Source organism: Zootoca vivipara, chromosome 13 (genome assembly GCF_965207765.1).
Source record: "Zootoca vivipara chromosome 13, rZooViv2.hap1.1, whole genome shotgun sequence".
Taxonomy (NCBI): domain Eukaryota; kingdom Metazoa; phylum Chordata; class Lepidosauria; order Squamata; family Lacertidae; genus Zootoca; species Zootoca vivipara.
In genome coordinates, this window is record NC_142596.1 from 38,718,527 (window position 1) to 38,737,911 (window position 19,385).

General features: G+C 48.9%; 1 protein-coding gene across 20 annotated transcripts in view; it reads right to left on the reverse strand.

Annotated features, from left to right (window-relative positions):
• SNX29 (sorting nexin 29) overlaps positions 1-19,385 on the reverse strand; it is a 258,108-nt gene that overhangs the window by 207,763 nt on the left and 30,960 nt on the right. For 15 of the 20 annotated variants that reach the window (XM_088656766.1, XM_088656772.1, XM_088656768.1 and 12 more), the window contains 3 exons: positions 18,997-19,082; positions 11,564-11,627; positions 9,841-9,969 (listed from right to left, as the gene is read on the reverse strand). In XM_088656766.1, coding sequence (XP_088512892.1) covers positions 9,841-9,969; positions 11,564-11,627; positions 18,997-19,082 — 279 coding nt within the window. The remainder of the gene's footprint in view (positions 1-9,840; positions 9,970-11,563; positions 11,628-18,996; positions 19,083-19,385) is intronic. The other 5 variants (XM_088656770.1, XM_088656765.1, XM_088656767.1 and 2 more) reach the window with 1 other exon arrangement.

Sequence of the window (19,385 nt, forward strand, 5' to 3'; positions counted from 1 at the left end):
GTTTATTAAAAAAGAAGATAAGACAGATCTTCCACAAACACAGCAGCAAGAGCTTGGGAAAGTTGTGCTTCTATTTTGCCAAACACGGCATGATTATGAATGCCCTTTCATTTGGAAGATTTCAGACACCTCAAATGGAAATTCAAAACCAGTTTTGGCCAACTAATACATAGAGTTACTCAGGCAAATCCACTCTGCTTAGTCTACCGCCGAAAGAAGAGCTAAGCAAAAGGCACGTTGAGAACTTCAGCTTTTCATACCAAGAATCTAAGGTTAGGCAGTAGCTAATTTTTGCTACTTTCCATTGTCATCCGTCCTTACACTCCATTTCCTAAAGAGACAAGCCGGGAAGCTGAACAGTCTTAGCTGAAAGATTTATGAAGTCTACTACAGGGTACTGCCAGCGTCACAGTCCATGCTAGTTGTCCAAAGAGTAACCCCATCCCCAGAGCAAGCAGTCTTCTCAGCTGAACATAGGAAGATGCCTTATACTGAGTCAATGCACTGGTCTATCGAGCCCAGGGTGGGGAACCTCTGTCCCATGGGGCAATCCTGGTTCTCTGGGGGTCCCAGCTGGCCCAAAGAATGACACATACCTCTCCATCAGCTGTTGCCACTGGGTGACATCAGCTGGTGAGCAGAGGGTTCATAGAATCTCATAGAATCATAGAGTTGGAAGGGACCCTGAGGATCATCTAGTCCAACCCCCTACAATGCAGGAATATGGCAGCCGTCCCTTATGGGGCTCGAACCTGCAGCCTTGCCGTTGCCAGCACCACACTCTAAGCAATTGAGCCATTCTGTTAGGAACAGTCCTGCTGGATGATGCTTTGCCAATGCGTTCCCGGCAGGAGACATGCTGGCAGAGCAGAAGCCGACCCCTACATGGGCAGCTCAACTCTGAGAGGCGAGTGAGGCTGCCCACCTATCAGTCACCTGACATCATAATGACATCAGATGATTGGCAGATGCATGACCCCACCCACCTGGGAAAGCTGGCTTGCAGGGGTGGGAGAAGGTAAAGATCTGGCCCACCAGACTGATTTGGCTTCTCAACCCCTGGTCTAAACCAATTAAGTTTTCTGTTTGCAGGTGTCACTTGGATTCACACTACACCTACAAACGGACTTCAAAAGGGGGTTCCTGGAACCACTGGTCAGCTGATTAGTACTTATAGAGAGCTCCTTTGAAGGTGTGTGCACCCAGCAACGATCAGCTGATTGGTGCCGAGAACAGCCCGCTTTGAAGCTGTCGCCCTGACATCACAATCCCTACTTAAGTGCTTCAACAGATACAGGACTATTGACTCAGCTTGGAATTAGGACAGAAAGACTGTTCCAGGGGGTGGAGAGACCCATAATTTCAACCTAAAGGACTCTCTTGTTTATATGCTACAGCAGCCGATACTGAAGATACTTTTAAGAAGTGTGATGCTCGAGTCTCTCTTTGTTATTCGAAATTTTGCAGCAAAGGCTCAGATACATTTGTTGCTGCATTGAGGCTGACAGCTGACCTATTTGTATTAACACTGAGCGATATCGCAAACTTTCTGAGAAATGTTGAAACACGCCTGTGTTCCGCAATCAACCTTAGGAAGACTCCAGGAGAAATGAGTACAGATGGAGTTACTACCGCAGGTATCCATCAGCAAAAGGTGAACGGTGACAGGTTTTTGGAACCAATTTGAAAATCGAAGACAGCAGAGTTGCATTATGGAGTACTGGAGCATCAACAAGGCAACAACACCAAGCAGAAAAAGAAAAAGAAAAAAAGCACAGGAAACCGGTTTAACAAAATCTATTGAGTTGCTTACTCATCATTCAAACATAGTCCATCATCCCTAAATAGCACAACACTCAGTGTTGTTAGGGAAATCTATTCACTCTTTTTTAAAAAAAGAAAAGAAAGAAAGAGATTGGAATAACATATTGGGAAAGAGTTCGCAAGACATAGAGCTTACTAATTGGGCTGACCTATTCCAGAAGAAGAAGAAAATGCACACGCTGGACTAGAACCTTGGGAACCAGGGTTCAAATCCTCAATTCAGCCATAAAGCGTCTCCACCTCCATCATTCTGCCTGGACACTGAGGTCCAGCACCGAGGGCCTTCTGGCAGTTCCCTCGTTGCGAGAAGCCAAGTTGCAGGGAACTAGGCAGAGGGCTTTCTCGGTGGTGGCGCCTGCCCTGTGGAACGCCCTCCCAACAGATGTCAAAGAGGAAAACAACTACCAGACTTTTAGAAGACATCTGAAGGCAGCCCTGTTCAGGGAGACTTTTAATGTTTAAAAGATTACTGTGTTTTATTTTTCTGTTGGAAGCCACCCAGAGTGGCTGGGGAAACCCAGCAAGATGGGAGGGGTATAAATAAATTATTATTATTATTATTATTATTATTATTATTATTATTATTATTATTATTATTATCATCATCATCATCATCTTGGGCCACTCTCAGTCTAAACTACCTCACAAGGTTGTCCTGAGGATAAAAATGGGGAGGAGAACCATATCCCACACCCAAGAGCTCCTTTGAGGAAAGGTGGGATATAGACACGGTAGTAAACAAATAAAAGTGCAACAAGCTAAGAGGAGACATCAGATTCCTTTTGTGATGTTTCTATTTCCAGTACCCAAGACAACATTTGATCCCTGCACCCAGAAGTAAGGTCCCTAAAGGGGGGACATCAACAGTGTAGGGCTGGTTGCAGCTCCTTCCTTTGCAAAAAGCATCCTTCATTGGGTACTGCCATGTCTGTGTACAGCACTCAGAATTGGAACTCTGAAATAAAGACTGGGCTCTTGAAGGACAGAACATAGGTCTTTAACCAGTGGGTTGCGGCAAAGCTGTTGCCACCTGTCACAGTGGCCGGAGTGGACTACTTCAGAGTAACGACGCTACGCAGCTTTGCATTTTATTCTTTTATTGGTGCTGCGTATTTACAGTGCTTAAGTCATTGCTATTTACACGGAGTGATGTGGTCAGTCGGTTTCAGAACCTCCTAATGGCTTTTGGCGCGTCTTTCTCCAACACAAAAGCTTTGGCAGACCCATCCTCTTTCCCCTCCTCTTTCTGCGTAATTCCGGAGTTGGGGGGATGGGTCTCCCGCCCTTATTCGCCCCTTCCTGTCCCACCTGGGACCCTGGCTCCTCTACCTTGCCTGAGCCTCGGACACGACTTCCTGCTTCCCCACTGGAATCGGAACTCTCTCTGCTTCCCCCTGTGCTCGGGGATTGGCTTGAACTCAGGAGGGGAGGGACTTCGCGATATCCCCTGTCCCTCACATCCACCCCCCTCCCAAGCTCTCCTTCACCCCTCCCCAGGTCCCCCCCAGGTGTCGGTGACGACTGGAAGCCTAAGAACTCAGTGCTTTCCGAGCCCGTTGGTGTGAACACCTCCCCCCAGTCCTGCAAGCCCCCCCCCCTTCCGCCTGGGAGGACGGGAATCCCAAAAAGTCTGTGGCGTCAGAGCTGGTGGGGGTAAAAATGTTCTGCCAATCTGCTCCTTCCTCTGACTGGGTGGATCTCGGTGACACCCATACCTCATCCTCTGGTTCCTCAAACTCCGCTTCCCAACGCCATGGTGAACTGCTCTCCCGTGCTTCCTCCCCCTCCCCCTCCCTTTCCATGTGCCAGGGCTTGGGTCTATGGGGAAAGAGGGCGTGAAATTCTTCTACCAGGAATTCCTCCTGTATCTGAGTGGCTGGGACCCATTCATTCTGGGACGGTGGAGCATCCTCCCATGCCATGAGGTACTCCAGTCCCCCCACCCCCCACCTTGAATCCAGGATGGCTGTGGCCTCATTGAGTTGCTCCCTGCCTTCCCTCTCCCCCCCTCCCTCAGGGGTTTGTTCGCTGTCTCGGAGCCTGCTGCTTTCCCTGTACGGCGACAGCAGCGATCTATGAAACACTGGGTGCACCCTCATGTCCTCTGGCAGTGCCAGCCTGTATGCCACCGGGTTGACCTGTTGCGTGACCGTGAAGGGGCCCAACCTTCTGGGCGCCAGCTTTTTGCATCGCCCTCTGATGGGAAGGCCCTCCGAGGACAACCAGATTTTGTCCCCCACCCTAATGACCTCCCCCGGTCGCCTGTGGCGATCTGCCCCCCTCTTGTACGCTTCCTTGGCTCTCTCCAAGTGTTCTCTGAGCTGCTGGTGCACCGTCTCCAGTTCCTCTGCCCAATCCTCAGCCTGTGGGCCCTCCTCCTCCTCCTCCCCCTCCCTCTCAGGGAAAGATCTGAGGTCACGCCCGTAATTGGCCTTAAAGGGCGACACCCCTGTGGAGACGTGCACCGCATTGTTGTAGGCAAATTCTGCCAGTGGCAGGCGATCCACCCAGTCCGTTTGCCTCTGGCTGACGTAACATCTCAGGTACTGCTGCAGAATGGCGTTGACCCTCTCCGCCTGTCCATTGGTCTGCGGGTGTCTAGCCGTCGACAAGCTGACCTCCACCTGCAGGAGGTTCATGAGCCGCCGCCAGAACCTGGAAACAAATTGGCGGCCACGATCCGAAATAACCCTTAAGGGTAATCCATGCAGTCTGAATACGTGATCCACAAACAGTTTGGCTGTCTCTTCTGCAGAGACCGCCCTGGCACACGGTATAAAATGGCACATTTTGGACATGAGGTCCACCACCACCAACACTGCGGTCTTGCCCCTGGAAGAAGGCAGATCTGTGATGAAGTCCATGGACACCACTTCCCACGGCCTGTGTGGCGTGGCTAAGGGCTCCAGCAATCCCGGTGGCGCTGCTCTGACCACCTTTGCCCGCTGGCAGGTGTCACAGCCCCTTACATAGTCTCGAACATCTTCCCGCACCCCTGGCCACCAGAAGTGTCTCATGACTAGGTGAGTGGTTTTGTCCCTCCCAAAATGACCCGCCGTTGGGTTGTCGTGCATCTGCTTGAGGACCGTACGTCTAAGCTGGGTGGTGGGCAGGTACAGTGCACCCTTGTAGAAAAGCAGCCCCCTGCGTTCTGCAAAGTCTTTTGCCTGCTCCCCCCCCCTCTCAGTTCTCTGAAGATGCGGTTGGCAAATTCATCCGCTGCCGTCAGTGCTGTGAGTTCTGCCTCGCTCACCACTGCTGCTCCGCAGGACCATGCTGACGGGGGGGAAATGTGCCTGGGTGCCGGTGGCGCCTCCTCCTCCATGTACTCTGGCTTGCGGGAGAGGGCATCCGCCCTGACATTCTGCTCTCCCGGGATGTAGTGTATGGAGAAGTTGAAGTTCGAGAAGAACTCTGCCCACCGTATCTGCCGCTGGTTGAGCACCCTGGCAGTTCTCCAGAACTCCAGGTTCTTGTGGTCTGTGCACACCTGGATGGGGTGCTTGGCGCCCACCAGGAAGTGTCTCCAGTGCTGGAACGCAGCATGGATCGCAAGAAGTTCCCGATCAAACACTGTGTAGTTTCGCTCTGGCTGGGTCAACTTCCTGGAGAAGAAGGCACAGGGTCTCCACTCTCTGTTGGCGTCCAGTTGCAACAAAATGGCGCCCACAGCTTTATCAGAAGCATCTGTCTCCACGCGTAGGGGCGCGTCCTGAACCACGTGGAACAGGTTCTGGTCTGAGGCGAACACCCTCTTGAGGCTTTCGAACGCTGCTTGCGCCTCTGGTGTCCACCTGAACTTCTGCTTGCCTCTCAGGCAGTCAGTGATGGGAGCCGTAACGCGAGAGAAGTTCTTGATGAATTTCCTGTAGAAGTTGGCGAAGCCTAGTAGGCGTTGGGCATCTTTGCGCGTCCTGGGGCTGTGCCAGTCCAGGATGGCCTGCACCTTGTCCTTGTCCATCGCCAGCCCCTTGTCTGACAGCTTGTAGCCCAGGAAGTCCACCTCCTTGGTGTGAAACTTGCACTTCTCCAGCTTCACATACAGGTGGTTCTCCTTCAGGCGCTGCAACACCTCCCTGACGTCTTTCACATGCTGCACTGGGTCATTGGAGTAGATAAGGATGTCATCCAGGAAGACCAAGCATTTCCTGAAGAGGAGGGACCCCAGGACGTGGTGCATGAAGGCCTGGAAGCATGCTGAGCCCCCTTGCAACCCGAAGGGCATCACCAGATATTCAAAAGAGCCCAGAGGCGTGAACATCGTGGTTTTCCATTCATCGCCTTCCCGGATCCTGATCAAGTTGTACGCCCCCCTCAGGTCTAGCTTGGTGAAAATCTTGCCCCTGCGTGCCGCTGTCAGGAGATCATCCACTCTGGGCATGGGGAAAGCCACTGGCTCTGTCACTGAATTCAGCCGTCTAAAATCCACCACCAGACGGCGCTGTTGCGTGTCTTTCTTGTCCACCCAGAAGACCGGGCTGCCCCCTGCTGCCTTGCTTTCTCTGATGAACCCCCGCTTGAGGTTCTTGTCGATGAAAGCGCGCAGATCCTCCAGTTCCTGGTCTGACATGGCGTACAGCTTGGCTGGGGGTATAGTTGCCCCTGGCACCAGGTTGATCTGGCAGTCAAAAGGCCTGTGTGGGGGTAGGTGGTCGGACTCCGCTTCGCTGAAGACCTCCTGCAGGTCCCAGTACGGCTTGGGTATCGCCTCACCCCCTTTGACGTGCATGGTGGCCACCGTGGCTATCGGAGGCCCCTCCCCTGGTTGGTGCTGCATGCAATTTTCCAGGCAAAAGTCCGATCCAAAAGTGATGCATCTCTGGTGCCAACTTATGGAGGGGTCATGGCGCGCCAGCCAGCTCATGCCCAAGACGATGGGGGGGTCTGAGATGGTTGTGACGTTGAATGCCAGTGTCTCTGAGTGCCTTCCCACCGTCATTCTCATGGGGGGGGGTTTGATGAGTGATGGCCCCTCCCAGCAGCTCTCTGCCGTCAATGGTTGCCACGTGCAGGGGAAAATCCAGCTGCAGAAGCTGGATCTGGTGCTCTTCTGCAAAGTTTCTCGAGAAGAAGTTGGCTGAGGCACCACTGTCAATTAGGGCGAGGACCGTCAGGGGATAGCCATTTGGGAGCGTGAGCGTCACTTCTAGAACCACTCCTGCTCTGGGAGGGGTGGGCTGGCTCTGCTCCTCTCTGTGCGGGTGGGTGGGTTGGGGCTGTTGTCTGCTGACTGTGCCTGGCTGCTGCCCCTTGTCTCCTGCAGCCAGGCTTTCCCGTTTCCCTGCTGTGGTGCTGCGTCAGTGGGGGAGGGCACAACCGTTCCCGCCTTTCCTTGCCACTCCCTGCGATGTGGGCAGTCTCTGACGAGATGCTGGGGGGAGTTGCAGAGAAAGCAATTCCCACCCCTTCCCTCCTTGCGTCTTGGCGCCGCTGGGGTTTGAAAAGCCCCCGCGCGCGCGCTATCAATCTGCATGGGTTCCTGGTCCTGACTGGCCCCAGGCGTGGCTTGAAAGGGTTGTTGGGGGAGTGGCTTCTCCTGCGACCGTGGGAACCAAGCCCGCTTTGCGCGCGTTGCTTGCTTGTCGCTCCACCGGGATTCCTGTCTCACCCCCACCGCCAGAGCCGCTTTGCTCAGCTGATCCATATTACTGGGCTTTGGACCTCTCGAGAGCTCATCCTTCACCTCCTCATGCAACCCCAAGCAGAACGCCGCTTGCATTGGGGGTGACTCTAGTTCCCACCCCAATCTGTGCACCAGCATGGTGAATTTCGCCCAATACGCGCGAACTGTCATATTTCCTTGGCGCAAATTATGAAGTTCCTCCTTAGTCTGGTCCATATGACTATCGGACGAATACATCGTTTTCAAACCTTCTAGAAATAGTTTGACATTCTTCATGCAAGGATTCTTTGTTGCAATTAACGGTCTTAGCCACTCCCTGGCTGCCCCGGTAAGGTGCTCCACAATAAACGCTACCCTGTGCTCATCATCAGGGAACTCATCGTGGTGCAGCTCAAGAGCATACACAATCTCAGTCTCAAAGCCCTGATATTCCTTCGGGTCTCCATTGAACTTGCTTACTAGCGTCCCGGCTCTCCTTCCTGGCAGCACTTGGACTTGGGGTGCCCCTCCCGCCTTGTTTTTCTCTGCATCCAGCTTGTTTTGGAGGTCTACCGCCACCGCCCTTAATTCCTGCTCTCTTTCCTGTAGCGCTCTCACCTGTTCCGCAAGTTGTAGCCGGTCGTCCTGGACCTTCTTAGTCTCTTCTTTAGCTGCCTTCAATTCCCCCTGCGCCTGCAGCGACAGCTGCTGCAGTTCTTGCTGGGCTTGCTCCGCGATCTGCCGCCATCTCTCCGCCTCTGACACGCTCATCCCGGCAACTCCAAAGTAGCCCAAAAAGGATTAGGAGGTTGCTGTCACAGTGGCCGGAGTGGACTACTTCAGAGTAACGACGCTACGCAGCTTTGCATTTTATTCTTTTATTGGTGCTGCGTATTTACAGTGCTTAAGTCATTGCTATTTACACGGAGTGATGTGGTCAGTCGGTTTCAGAACCTCCTAATGGCTTTTGGCGCGTCTTTCTCCAACACAAAAGCTTTGGCAGACCCATCCTCTTTCCCCTCCTCTTTCTGCGTAATTCCGGAGTTGGGGGGATGGGTCTCCCGCCCTTATTCGCCCCTTCCTGTCCCACCTGGGACCCTGGCTCCTCTACCTTGCCTGAGCCTCGGACACGACTTCCTGCTTCCCCACTGGAATCGGAACTCTCTCTGCTTCCCCCTGTGCTCGGGGATTGGCTTGAACTCAGGAGGGGAGGGACTTCGCGATATCCCCTGTCCCTCACACCACCCTATTAGATTCCAGCTGAAGCTGACCAGACCAGAGGAGCACCTCGTGTGAGTTTGGACTATGGCACGTTCTTGTGATTAGATGCTCGTTGTATCAATTTGCACAAGTGTGGCGATGTGGTGGGAGAAAAGAACGAGCCTTTTTTTTAAAAGTAAGACATGTATTTCAGGCCAATCAGGCGCTCAGGCCTTTCTCATGCCTCACTGCAGGACTAGTTTCCATTCAGTAGTCATGGGGAGGTGACACCACGTACGTTTCTCTGCAGATTGTCATTTTAGGATTAAACGAAGTGCATAATTAGCACTATTAAGTATAAATCCAAAGTGAAAATGTGAAAGCGGGTCCCATGTTGCAGCTTGGGAGTCGGGAGGTGGGACTCGGGTCTGGACCAGCTGAAGACCACTGGGGTGGAGGGGTGAGATCTAAGTACAAACCAGAAGCTACCCAATTGGGTCTGCTCAACCTAGAACAGGGGTCGGCAAAGTTTTTGTGGCTTGGGCAGGTTCACAGTCCCGCAGGCACCGCGGTGGGTCCGAGTGCGCATGCACGCAGAAGTACTATTTCCGGCACGGAGGAGGTGTGCACAGCTTCCCATTGACCGCAGGAGCTTCCTGCGGCCAATGGGAAGCCTCCCAGTGTCATGGAAGGTGGTCCCCACTCTGCTCTGCACTGGTTTAGTGCAGTGCACAGGAGCCAACTGTGCAGGCAGAGATGGTCCCTGGGCCGGTTAAACAACCCCCATGGGCCACTTGTGGCCCATGGGCTTTAGGTTGTCAACCCCTGACCTAGAAGAAAGCACAGCTGGAAGGGGACAGCAGAAATAAATGAGAAATTATTGTATTCTAATATTTAATATTCTTAATATCTAAGAAATTAGTGTATTCTAATATTTCTGTTGGAAGCTGCCCAAAGTGGCTGGGGAAACCAAGCCAGATGCGCAGGGTATAAATAATAAATTATTATTATTATTATTATTATTATTATTATTATTATTATTATTAGCTGAGCCTAACCTCTTATACAGTCACTTCCCAGCCACAGGTTGGTAGCCTGAGTGTTCTCCAGACAGGTCTTGGGTGGAGGAGCATCTCCAAGGAAAGGCAAGCTTCCCTAGCACCAGGCTACCTTCCACCCAACCCAGGGAAGCCACATCACCCACACTTCCCTACCTTGCTAAGGCCTGGATCTTCACGGTGTAGCGCTCTTCCTGCTCAGAAACTTTCTTCTTCAGGTTGTCGACTTCTTGGCGAAGCCCCGCAGAATGCTCCATCTCTCCGTCGAGGAGGTTCCGCAAGGAACTGGGGGGGGGAGGGCACAGCGTTAAGGACACAGCACCGTCCATCATGGCATCGCAATTGTCAAGGCAGGCCTGCTTCAATATTCATTCATTCATTAAACTTATTCGTCGCTCCTTGCTGAAGGTCTCCAAGTGACTTACAGAAGAGGAGGAAGAAAAATACAATTCATAATACCCTAGGGGGGAATACGCCCTGTGTATGTAATGAAATACATTAGTATTTCATAGAACATGACATCCATGGGGTGGGAACATACTAGCTATATAGATAGTAGCAAACAACATTAACAATACTAAAATAATAAACAAAGCAATACTTTGGCCCGCTAACTAGCAAATAAACAAAACCTCAACCTCACCCTAATCCAAATATCATTCAAATCAAACCGACAACCTTTAACCTCCCTACCCAGAAGTCTGGTGTGAAGGCCAGCTGGTACCAATCAGTGGTGTGTAAGTACAGGGTCCTTCAGGGATGGTCCGGAGGTCTCCTCTCCCTTTAGGGGGGAGCCATAGCAAAGCAGGAAGATGGTAACACAAGTTTCACCTGCTTTGCAGTTGACCTGGCTGCTGCTCCTCTCCTGCTTCGGGGAAATTTATCTTCCCCCTTGACGTCAAGGCCAGCTGTTAAAAATTAGCAGCCCAGTTTCCTCCAGGGATGGTCCATCAACCCTCCAAGGACAGAAGCCTGTGGCCCTCCAGGTATTGCGGGACTCCCTCTCCCATCATTCTTGACTGCTGGCCATGTTGGCTGGGGCTGATAGGAGTTGCAGTTCCACAAGAACATCTGGGGGGCCACAGGTTCCCCAACACCTCTGCCATAAACGGAACAGAGCTCTCATGCGTGCTGCACGTATCTTTGGCTTTGCCACAACTAGGCATGTATAATTTTCCTACAATTCAGAGCCCTTCATTCACCTACAGCGTCTCGAGCATCTGCGTATAACAATGGGTTGTGACTCGGGAGGCAACGTTTCGATGAATCTATTCAAAAGGTGTCATCGTACAGGAGGGAATGCCTCTACTGGGACGGTGCTGTCTGCAGCACATGCATGCGCTATCTAAAAACATAATAACATTGGTTCCTCCAGAATTACTGTTTTATTCATGTGCAAATGAATGGCGCCTGAAATAGATTATTAGGAAACATCAAATTGGTATGAACGTTCAGCAACGATTACTCAAGATGCATACCTCTAGCGATGACTCGTTTCACGTTTCCCCCTCCATTCCTTACTGCTTATTGGTTTAGCAGAGGGGGACACAAGGACCACAATATGCTTTTACTCCAGGGCCCAGTGTAAAGGGACCCCAGTCCTGTACAGGTGTGTTTCACTCAGGGTTCCTGATCACCGGAGAAGCCCTTGCATGCCACTAAGTCCACCGGGCTCCCTTCACGCCGGCACCAAACAAAGGACCAATATGTGCGCTAGCATGGAGGCAAAACGAGTGGGGTACAAAGGCAGAAGTCTGGTGGGGCAGCATCCTCTTGACCCCTTCACATGCAAATGCAATCAAGGAAAACTCCTCCCGCACTAATGCTGTGGGTATAGCATCTTAGCATGAGGTTGACCAAGGCACTGCCCTCTGCTTACCTGCTCTGCTCTTCCAGTTCATGCTTTCTGTTCATCATGGCCACAATGGCTTGCCGAAGTTCAGCTGCAGGAGAAAACAGGGGGCAGGGAGAGAGAAATGGAATATATTGCCCCATTATTGGATAAACAGTTACGCATCCAACACAACAAATGCTCTGGAATTTGTACCCGTTACCAATGTGGTGTTTTGCTTGGTGGTGGTGTTTTTAATGGGACCCAGGTGGCGCTGTGGGTTAAACCACAGAGCCTAGGGCTTGCTGATCAGAAGGTCAGCAGTTCGAATCCCTGTGACAGGGTGAGCTCCCGTTGCTCGGTCCCAGCTCCTGCCAACCTAGCAGTTCGAAAGCACGTCAAAGTGCAAGTAGATAAATAGGTACTGCTCCAGCGGGAAGGTAAACGGCGTTTCCGTGTGCTGCTCTGGTTTGCCAGAAGTGGCTTTGTCATGCTGGCCACATGACCTGGAAGCTATACACCGGCTCCCTCGGCTAATAATGCGAGATGAGCGCGCAACCCCAGAGTCGGTCACGACTGGACCTAATGGTCAGGGGTCCCTTTACCTTTACCTTTACCAATGTGGCGTTTTGCTTGGTGGTGGTGGTTTTTTAATGTATTGTAAAATTTAGAACAGAGGTGGAGAATCTCAGGCCCAGGGCTAAAATGCAGCCTTCCAAATCTCTTTGCCTGACTTTCTAAGAGTCTCCCACACCCCTGACACTCCCTCTTAGACGGCTTTTCTCTGCCTAGAATGACTCCTGAAACCCTGATCGTGACTCTCAGTTGCCCGGATGAAGGTCAAAGAGAGGTGTGCAAGTGTACAAAATTGTCCACTGTACGCAGGTAAATTTTGCATTCATTGCTCTGCTCCCTTTTGCCTCTGGCCCCAGACACCAATGGCATGTGGCTCGCAGAAGATTGCCCAAGAAGGGGCTGAAAAAGCTTTAGATGAATACCTAAACCACAATCACCCTGCCTGCCTGCCTGCAAGCTTTTGGAATCAAAAGAGAGGCTAAATAATTTCCTCCATAGATGTCTGATGCCTGCGACATTTGTGTTACGACTCCCAATAAGCAACCAGGCCATGCTGGAGAAAACGGACTGTCCAAAAGCGCCATTGAGTCTTGGAACATTTCGCTTCCAAATGGCTGTGTCTGACAGATTTATCAGTAGGAGCAGGAATACAAACAGAACTCAGAAGAACGTGTGCTCAGGAAGAGACATGCTTTAGTACAGACGTACCACTTCTCCAGGGCACGTTATTAATTTAAAAAACTCTCAGTGGCTAGTCAAGGATTAGATAAGGATAGTTCACAATCACCTCTTGAGAAGGAGCTGCAAAGTGAAGTCATCTGTCAGCATATATCCAGATATATTCTTGGCTAAGACCTTATTCTCAAATTGCTTCTCTAGCTCAATGCCAGAATATAAATTTGATTTCTCTGAGTGATGGTGGTTTTTTCTTTTTAATTTACAGATTAATCTGACACATTATAGGGAACAGAAACATAACAGCTTATGGGAAATAACATAGGAAAGCTTTAGTCCTGCCCCAAGAACCTTGATAATGGGGACACAGCTCTTGTATACAGACATTTGAACAGTTTTTAATACTTGCTTGCTGCTGTTGTTTAAAAATGGCTTACAATCTAAAAAACAAAATGGGCTCTATCACCGAGTGATGGTCTCATCCTATGGCCATATTTATTGGGGAGGGGTTGTTGTTGTTCAATTGTATATACATTACATAATAGCAGAAGTAAACAAAAACAAAAAAATCCTACTCATTGCTTCCTCTCTGTCGATGAAAATGTTAATCCACAACAAACAAAGCAATCCTATGGCTCTTTGCTCAGAAGGAAATCCCACTGGTTTCAATGGGACACTTCCAGGCTTGTGCACAGGACTGCAGCCTAAAGCAATACCTTCAGGGCTGGTGTTTCAGGAAGATTGGTGGATTTAAGGCAAGGGGGGTTAAGCTCAGTTGTAGAGCATCTGCCTTGCATGCAGAATTTCCCAGGTTCAGTCCCCAGCAGCATCTCCAGGTAGGGATGGGAGAGACTCTGCCCCCCTGGAGAGCTGCTACCAGTCCGTGTATGTAGACAATACAGTACGCTCCTAAGTGATTTGATGCAGATAAGACCAGGAGAGTCACTACGCTTTTGAAGAGCGGAAGTTATCCGAGATGCGTTAGCAAAGCACATTGGATGAGAAAGGGGGAAGAGGTGCTTCCAGACTTGGCAAGGAAAGAAACAGGGAGCAGAAAATTCTCTTTCAACAAAACATAGGTTGCAACCACTGCCTTTAAAACATAACAAAACACTGCTGTCAAAAACCACTTGTAGCTGTGGGTCTTGTGGCTTTTATTATCACACAGTACTTCATATTATACACCTGCTACATGTTTATAGAACTGAGTTGCTACGCAACCAGCTGGAAGTCTCCCTGCTCAGAACCCGTTCCCTAGTAATAGAAGGGTGGAAAGCCAGACATTAAAACAATATACTTTGCAAATGCATATATACATATACCATGTTTCTCTGAAAATAAGCCACAGTGTTGTTGTTTTTGAGGAAAAATAAATATAAGACGGTGTCTTATTTTTGGAGAAACACAGTACATAGCCACTGCCACTCAGCGTAGACAATGCTGAGCCAGACCAAAGCTCTGATCAACACCAGGCAGCTTAATATGCTCCAATGTATTTCACCATTATCGTATATTAATATATTCCAATTATTCCAATTTGTCACAACATCTGGGTATGTATTTGAGAAACTAGCAGAAAGTTGTTGATTCACAATATGGTAGTTGCTTGCGTTCACGCATTACTACAGCCTGCAAGCCTGCTTCTAATTATGGTTAGAAACTGTGGTTTGGCACTAACTACAGTTAGCAAAATTGCCAGAGCAAAGATAACACGAACCACAGTTTGCTGCTAAACAGAATGGGGCAGATGGATGGAAAGGGAGAATCAAGCGAGCTAAGAGATCACACAGTGTTAAACTGCACTAAGCCACTGTGAAATATAGGAAACAGAGAGAGCCATGGCTAGAAATCTAACTCCAAGGTGAAAACTTCTAACTTTCAACAAGCTTTTACTGTTTTGTTTTATCGCTAAGGGTTTTGGTTGCAATTTTTAGATGGCTGATTTTTAGTTAGTGTGCATTCTTTCTGTGTTTTCTTATGCTAGGAGTGCTCCAGAGGCAGAAAAGGGGGGCATAGTTTAGGTCACAAGCACACCCTACATTTAAAGCACTCTTATACCACTTTATACAGTCATGGAGAATCTTGGGAGTTGTAGCTTTGTTCAGAATGCTGACCCCCCACAGAGCTACAATTCCCAGCACCCTTAAACTACAGTTCCCAGGATTTCCCATTACTATTTAAGTGGTGTAAGAGAGCCTTACCTGTATGGTGTTGGTTGCGACCTCACTTACAGGAAGCCACGTGGCACCAGGTTAAAGTAGGTCAAGCTTTCCTCACTCTAGGGACCCTCCTGATGTTTTAAACTCACAACCTCCATCATCCCCAGCCAGCACAGCCAACGGAACTGTAGGCCAGCAACATTTTGAGGGCCAAAGGTAAGCCGCACTCTTATTAAGAGGAGTCCAACACTCTAAACCAGGCATCCCCAAACTGCGGCCCTCCAGATGTTTTGGACTACAGCTCCCATGATCCCTAGCTAACAGGACCAATGGTCAGGGATGATGGGAATTGTAGTCCAAAACATCTGGAGGGCCGAAGTTTGGGGGTGCCTGCACTAGATCAAGGAAGCTAACCTACCAGCTTTCTGATGTGCTTGACCTACAACCCCCATCAGACCCAGCCACCATAACCAACAGTCATAATAATAATAATAATAATAATAATAATAATAATAATAATAATATATTATTTATACCCCGCCCATCTGTCTGGGTTCCCCCAGCCACTCTAGGCGGCTTCCAACTGAATATTAAAAAACAGTACAGCATCAAACATTAAAAACTTCCCTAAACAGGGCCGCCATCAGTTGTCTTCTAAAAGTAAAATAATTGCTTATTGTCTTGAAATCTGCTGGGAGGGCGTTCCACAGGGCGGGTGCCACTACCGAGAAGGCCCTCTGTCTGGTTCCCTGCAACCTCACCTCTCGCAATGAGGGAACCGGCAGAAGGCCCTCGGTGCTGGATCTCAGTGTCTGGGCAGAATGATGGGGGTGGAGACGCTCCTTCAGGTATACAGGACCGAGGCCGTTTAGGGCTTTAAAGGTCAGCACCAACACTTTGAACTGTGCTCGGAAACGTACTGGGAGCCAGTGTAGATCTCTCAGGACCGGTGTTATGTGGTCCCGGCAGCCACTCCCAGTCACTAGTCCAGCTGCCGCATTCTGGATTAATTGCAGTTTCCGGGTCACCTTCAAAGGTAGCCCCACGTAGAGCGCATTGCAGTAGTCCAAGCAGTAGTCAGGGGTGGTGGCAGTCATAGCTCAACAACCAATCAACATCATCTGGAGGGCACCAGGTTGGAGAACGCTGGAGTTAGTGGTGATTGGACCACTCCTTGAAACCACTGCAGGTGACCACATAAGTGCCCAATTACTATGTGGAATCAACTTCGCTTCGGTTTCCTATTAGGGCGTTTATTTTATTTTGCAAACCGTGTGTTAAGCGAGGAATTCCTACACCGACTTCGGGAGACACCCTCTTTGATTAAAAGGTAAGCCAGCGTTTATCTTTGATGTTTAGTGTCTCCTGCTCTATAGGTATCCTGGGTTGACCTTTGATGTTTAAGGGTTTAAATCAACTTCCAGGATAGCTGAAAATGAGGTTAAATATCACCCACGAAAGCAGAGAAAAATTATCACATATAATGTTTTTGCTAAATTGGCCAAGAGTTAGAAGCAGCTAGTGAGCGCAGGAGCAATTGCTCCCCCTACTGGTGACCAACATTTTTAGCACCCTGCACAAGGAAGAATCAAGCAATTTTTTAATAGTTACACCTAGGAAGCCGTGTTGGTCTGCCATAGTCAAAACAAAATAAAAAAAATCCTTCCAGTAGCATCTTAGAGACCAACTAAGTTTGTCATTGGTGTGGGCTTTAGTGCTACTGGAAGGTGCTACTGGAAGGAATTTTTTAAATACTCATTGGAATAAATGTTTTACTGCCATTCTATGGAAATCTATCAGCTGCCAATCGGTTTTATTTTTAAAAACTGTTTTGACAAAAAAAGCTCTGCATTCCAGATATTAAACCTCCCTGCCAAGTTGCACAAACAAATTCAGCACATAAAAATAACAGTAGGTGCATATTTGGATATTTGTTGTTTAGTCATGTCCGACTCTTTGTGACCCCATGGACCAGAGCACGCCAGGCACTCCTGTCTTGCACTGCCTCCCGCAGTTTGGTCAAACTCGTGTTGGTAGCTTCGAGAACACTGTCCAACCACCTCCCTTCTCCTTGTGCCCTCCATCTTTCCCAACATCAGGGTCTATTCCAGGGAGTCTTCTCTTCTCATGAGGTGGCCAAAGTATTGGAGCCTCAGCTTCACGATCTGTCCTTCCAGGGAGCACTCATGGATGATTTCCTTCAGAATGGATAGGTTTGATCTTCTTGCAGTCCATGGGACTCTCTCCTCCAGCACCACAATTCAAAAGCATCAATTCTTCGGCGATCAGCCTTCTTTATGGTCCAGCTCTCACTTCCATACATCACTACTGGGAAAACCATAGCTTTAACTATACGGACCTTTGTAGGCAAGGTGATGTCTCTGCTTTTTAAGATGCTGTCTAGGTTTGTCATTGCTTTTCTCCCAAGAAGCAGGCGTCTTTTAATTTCGTGACTGCTGTCACCATCTGCAGTGATCAAGGAGCCCAAGAAGGTAAAATCTCTCACTGCCTCCATTTCTTCCCCTTCTATTTGCCAGGTGGTGATAAATTCCCAGCCTGTTCTGAATGTTTATGGCAGGTTAAATTTAAGGCGCACTTTCTAAATTTCAGCTCCAAGAGCAGAATGAAATAGACAAAATACTGAATGAACATCTCAAAAGCCTTGACTCTTCACATGTAATATGCATTTATTTTCTATACTTGCTGACATTTTTTATTGTTCTTGATAAGTCTTTTGAATAGTTATATTTATTATTGTTGTTTGGTTGAGAGGTTAAGCCGATTTGGGTGCAATTTTGTGGGAAATTGGCATGCAAATCAACAGATGGTGCTGATGCTAATAATTTTAGCCTAGGCCCAGACACTATAAACTATAGCAAAGTGACGCTTTTAGAAGATGCTCAACGGAACACAGAAGTCACCAAAATAATCATTCAGTGCTTGGACATTACAGACAAGACGGGACTCCCAGGGCTATCTTTGAGATTGTGATGGATATACAAGATGTCAGAGCATATTGGCCTCAACCCAATAATGGCTTTGATATACACAGCCATGACTAACCTGGGTTGGAAGAAGGGTGGTTAGCTGAAGTCCTTCCACAACAGACAGCCCACTAGCGACTAGATGGTCTCATGCTTTATTGATCCAACCAATCACTGCTCTGCAGAAGAGGCTATAATGCAGAGACCGTCTTATCAGGAGTCTGTTCTGCACAAGCTCAGAACCAGGAAATACCAGCCTATGGTAACTCCCTCCCACTGTGTATCAGAGTTCCTTCTCTGTTCTCTTTGGGGCACCTGTTAGAGACTTTCCTCCCTTCCATACAAGGATATTTTTTTAAATCCCAGTTCAGATTTCTTAAATCTGAACACATTTCAATTTGTTTTTATATGTGTGACTGTTTTTAATGTATTGTGAAATTGCTTTTGAGATTCTTCCTAGTAAGAGATTGTTATCTGTTGCCATCCATCAGTCTCGGGAGACAACGGAGGAGTTCGCCTTTGGATGTGAAGTCAAATTATGAAGATTCCATGAATGCAATAACTAATCATGGTATTAACAGACCGCTTTGAGTAAAGCAGGGCTTTCCCCACCTCTTTCCCTACTGATTGCACATAGTTATACCTTGGGGGGTCACAATAAGGGGGAGCAGATGTCATATGCTTCCAAGGCACATCTAGCCAACTGTTATTAGAAACATAGTGAAAGATTAGCTAAGCCTTTTGTCTGATCCTGCAATGTTCTTCTCAAGTCATGGGGGTTTTGCTTCCGATTTTGGGGGTTTTATATTTCTAATGTTGTGAATCGCTGCCTACTGGGCTACCGATTTATAGCCCCAAAATTTGAATTAGCCCAGCCTACCCTAATCTGATGCCCTCCAGATGCTGTCAGGGTACAGCTCCAAACCATCTCTATCCATTGGACCTGCTGGCTGGGGCTGATGAGGGTTGCAGCTGAAAACATCAGGAGGCCACTATGCAGGGAGACAGCTGAATCAGTTCTATGAAACCGACAGGAACTCCTGCCAATGCTGGAACTTATCCTGAATCCGGCTCAGCAGAGACTTACCAACGGTCATCGGTTCTGGCACAGTGGCCGAGGGCAGCAGATCATGCAGAGAGTTCTCTTGGACTGGGGGGCTCACTTCTTCCCTGCTTTTAAAAAGGAAAACAAAGGAAAATCTGAAGAGCCTACGGAAGACATTTGAACTACAAGAACCAGACTGGGCACAATCCATTTCAATGCACAACTCTCATTCATTTTGATTGCACCATAATGACTAGTATCGGTATTAGTTATCCATTACACGCCACCACATTATCCAGATGCCCAGAAAATTGAGCTCCCTTGACTCTACTCCTAATAGAGTCCCAGGTTCATGCACTTGCTCCCCTCTCAAGTTTCCTTCATGAACTATTTGTTACTGCAAGGCATAGTTTCTATGCACACCTCATTTT